Genomic DNA, 4415 nt, shown 5'->3' with positions numbered 1-4415 from the left:
TTAAATAAATTTTATCTACCCTCCCGTGGACGCCGGTCTACATCCATCGATCATAAACAATTCACATGTCCGCAGAAATTTTTCGCGAATAGGAGGAAGAACCCTAAAATAAAATTTTAATTGCGGATAGTGTGTGACTTGCCCCCGTATTCACATCATTTTTTTGTATTAAGTCTCGGATAGATGATTACAACCATCGATTGTTGGGTATGCCGACCAAATTCCTATATATCTCCCCTTCTTCTACCATTAGCTTCGGCAACTGAGGACTTTATACATTCTTAATTATTTTGATAATCCGTTTCTCATTGGAGTCTTTATTAATTTCTCTGTTAAAACTAAAATTAATTAATTACAAGTTCACAAAACCAGTACTGCATGGCCAGATTCGAAGTAATTAAAGCTCTAGCAACTTCGATTGTAATTAGCTAGCTAGGTTAATACCGTAAGTCTGATGATAAGAAGCTATTTGAGTAATTTTTGACCAGAAAAGCTTAGCTTTTTGTTGTTGCGACAGAGTACTATTGTGTAGTTTTGTATGTTATTATCAACTAATTTCGTTTCATTATGTTTCTTATTGTTTTAGGGATTTTAACGTGATCGAGGAATTTTACCAACACACAATGGCGTTTAATTTGCAGTTAAGTATTGTACTTTTAGGCTAGCAATTAAAGTGTCTGTATTCAACTCAACCAATAGATAAGAGATTTTAAAAGTGATAGCAAATTAATCTAATAACAGAATCAATCATAATGAAGCAAACATAAGCACAAACCAATGCTAGCTGCAGGTAAAGTTTACAGTATTATTATTATATAATCAAGTAGTATTATTAATGTAAGAGATCGGACTTACAATGATACATAGAGAATAAAACAAACAAATATCCCAGTTCAATAAAATTGATTGGGTTGTAATAACAATGGAGTAAAGTTCCTATTTACCTGAAACGAAATACAATATTGTATACACAGATATGGCATCTACTTAAAATAAAGTTCAAAATACCGAGTACGGCTAAATATTTAGTTAATAGTGATATCCAACATACTGCTGCTGATCTTCGAATGCACACATCCCTCGTGGAGCATAATCAACATCGTAACTGATTATGGATCCTACTGGAGAGCATACGAAAGTGTTCATTTCTCCTCCCCAACTAATCGTACTTTCTGCTGAAGTTGTTGCATCATTACAGCCACTGCTATTGACTTTGTCCACTCCACAAGGCAACGTATTCACGACTGGATCATAAGCACTTGTTTCGTGATTCTCATTGACAACAAAGTTGTTACCAGCTTGAAATTCATTAGGGCTTGGTAACTGAAAACAAGTCATGTAATTATCGACATCAGATGCAATATTTGTGTAATCAGAATTGTCATACAGTTGCCCTCCAAAAGGAATAGTCGATATAGTGTCATAAATTTGAAGATCTGAAGTGGTAGTATTCATGATGAGATTGCTTTGTAGTTGATTCGGTACTTGGGAGTCCATTGGCAGCTGCTGCTGCGGCCAGTAGGAGTATTGGTGAGTGGTGGCTTCGGGGATCATGTAATTTTCACTCTTGATCATAATATTGTTGGCATAATTAGTAGTAGGGTTGGATCGTCGAGCAGCTTCTTGTACTTCCTTACGTTGTTTGCCAATCAGTTTCTTCTTCAGCTTTGTGTTCCAGTAGTTTTTGATGTCATTATCAGTTCGCCCGGGTAATTGTGCTGCTATAATAGACCACCTATAGTTCAATCGAAACAAGAAACCTATTAATTCAACTAGATTTAGTTTAATTCATGCATATAGTACTATACTACTATAGTGACTTTACAGTAATTAATAGTAGTATCATAATTTGATTAGTTTTATAGATGGAGTTTGGAGCTAATCTATTTCGGAAGGAATAATTAAGAGTTGAAGTACTGGTTAAGTTATAAAGATATGTACCTGCTCCCAATAGCCATATAAAGGGCACAAATAATGTCATCTTCTTCATTGGAAAACCCTCCATGCCTGATGTTTGGTCGGAGATAATTCAACCATCTAAGCCTGCAACTCTTCCCGCATCTCTTGAGTCCTTTAATCAAACCATTTGAGATCAATTAATCAGTGATCCATCAACCACAAAATTACAAATTAAATAAAATACTTGTTAGTTAAGATCTAAGAACACATCTAAACACAACATAACCAAGATTAATTAATTAGATGATATATACCTATCTTTTGCGGTAAGGCTATCCAGTTACCACCTATGCCCTTCTCTTGGATGTAAGACTTGAGTATAGCATCTTCTTCAGATGACCATGGTCCTCTCTTTACATTAGCCTTGTCACAGCACGGAGCTCTCCCCATTCTTCGATGTTTCTGTTTATCGATAATAATTCCTCGAGGCTGTTTTGTAATGATGAATAAAATTGGAGTAGTACTACAAGTATGCTAGGGCTTATAATGTATTTATACAAGAACAAATGAGATGGAGGAAAGAGTCTATAATGGCCAGAGAAAGAGAGGACATGGGGATTGAAATATTGAACTCAACTCCGGATTTCAAAAAGGTGGGTATAGAAAAAAGAGTACAACTTTATGCATAGAATAATAAGGATAAATGGAATGCCAGAACAGTATACCAATTGTTTCTCAGTGTCTCTCTTATTGATCTAGAATCTCTAGCTACATTAATTTCCTTTTATTATCATCTCTCTCTGTTTTCTTTTCTTTTTCCTTTCCGTGAGAGTTACTCGTAAAACAAGAGTCGTCTGTGTACAAATATATTATGCTATTTCATCATCAGCATACATATGCCATGTCAAATGTGGAAATGAACGTGTGTTTGTGTTAGTGCACATTTATTTAGTTCTGTTGCATGTTGGTGAGCACAACATAATTAGTAATTAACGTTTTATATATGCATTACACAATGTCTTGGGGATCTAATTCTAAATTAATTAGAGATTTCTACTGATGTGGTATAATTATGGAGCATATATGTACATGCAGACTAATCTTTATATATATGCTTATTTTGTGTTGTTTGCCCTTTTAAAGCACCTCATTGGCTATATATGTATATGTTATGGAATAATTATTAACCTTTGAACATTACTATTATTCTAATCCTTAAAAAACAAGTGTAGATTTTGTGACAACTTTGCAAATTTAATTGGTAATTAAAGCTCGGTCTCTCTGTAGACATTTCTACCTCTGACCCTTGAAATGGTTGTGTGTCTAATAATAATTAGGGTTTGAAGTTTATTAACTAATTACTCACAAGGCTATAATAGATATGCATAAATCTTAGCAGTACTTGAGTAATCCAACATCTAATTTGTCTGACAAGAAAATACATAATACACCACAGCTAAACGAAGTGCATAACCTATATAAAAAATGCGAGTTCAGACTTAATTGCCTTCATTTTTCTAGTTAATTGCGTGCTTGCCTAAGTATTTAATTTAGTTTAGATCGATCCCATGATATACTATACAATTTCTCCCGTTAAGGAGATGTTTAATATGTTAAACAAAGAGAAGAGTGCGGGTACCAATTTCTAAGAGAAACAAGAGGATGCAACACTTTCTCGTGTGCCATGAAATTGATTAAATTATTAGGTAGCTGCAGATTTTATTTAGTGGAGGATCTCCCACAAGGTAATTCATGCATGTCAAAGACAGCTTTGCTTTATGTAAACATTTCTCTCATTCATGCTAATATAAAATGTTTATATAGTAGACTTTGGTAATATCTGTCAAATTAAAGTTTGATCAAAATGACTAAAATCAAGCCACATATATGGTCACCATAATCCATACCCACTGGACAAACTTTTAGGTTGGTATTTGGCCTCTTCCCAGCCGACGAATTGTTGGTATTTAGTTATTTACCCAAAATTTTATATTGTTTATCAACCTCCTTCATTTTTTGAAGTAATGTTTATTTAGTTGAAGGAAAATGACTAGATCATACCAATTTAATGATCTCATTTTCTTTTTTCAAAGTAAAAACAGATTTCATTAATAACTTGAAAGAGACTCAATCGGGACAAACCCCCAACTGATCATGCAACCAAGTTGAAAAACAAATAGAGTTAAATAATTAGCCGTTTTGTTTCCGGATTACTTAACAAACTGAATACAAATATTCTGAAAATTAAAAATGAAGGTAATAGTTTCCCGGGCAATCCAATATGCATCTCTCCCGAAAACAGTAGCTTCACAATTGACCCTCACATTAATTCGATTAATAGTCCAACGTTCAGAGGACTCAGTTGCAACAACTGAGTTTAGAGCCCTCATATTTTGAACAAATATTTTTTGAGAGGTGAGCACATGTGATTTTTACCACCGTTCTAATCGCACCCCAGCTATCTATCTGCCGGACAGCAGCTATAAACCTGCCGAAAGTGTTGTTGATGCGAGATA

General features: G+C 34.3%; 1 protein-coding gene across 1 annotated transcript; it reads right to left on the bottom strand.

Moving 5' to 3' along the window:
- Positions 1-785: 785 nt before the first annotated feature.
- Positions 786-2659, bottom strand: LOC141661390 (uncharacterized). Its single transcript, XM_074468392.1, has 3 exons — positions 2214-2659; positions 1942-2071; positions 786-1735 (listed from the first exon to the last, which is right to left on the bottom strand). Exons 1-3 carry the CDS (start codon positions 2347-2349, stop codon positions 1030-1032), a joined length of 972 nt encoding a protein of 323 aa, XP_074324493.1. The 5' UTR covers positions 2350-2659; the 3' UTR covers positions 786-1029.
- Positions 2660-4415: the final 1756 nt, after the last annotated feature.

Source organism: Apium graveolens, chromosome 5 (genome assembly GCF_009905375.1).
Source record: "Apium graveolens cultivar Ventura chromosome 5, ASM990537v1, whole genome shotgun sequence".
Lineage (NCBI taxonomy): Eukaryota > Viridiplantae > Streptophyta > Magnoliopsida > Apiales > Apiaceae > Apium > Apium graveolens.
This window is presented reverse-complemented; position numbering and strand designations above follow the sequence as displayed.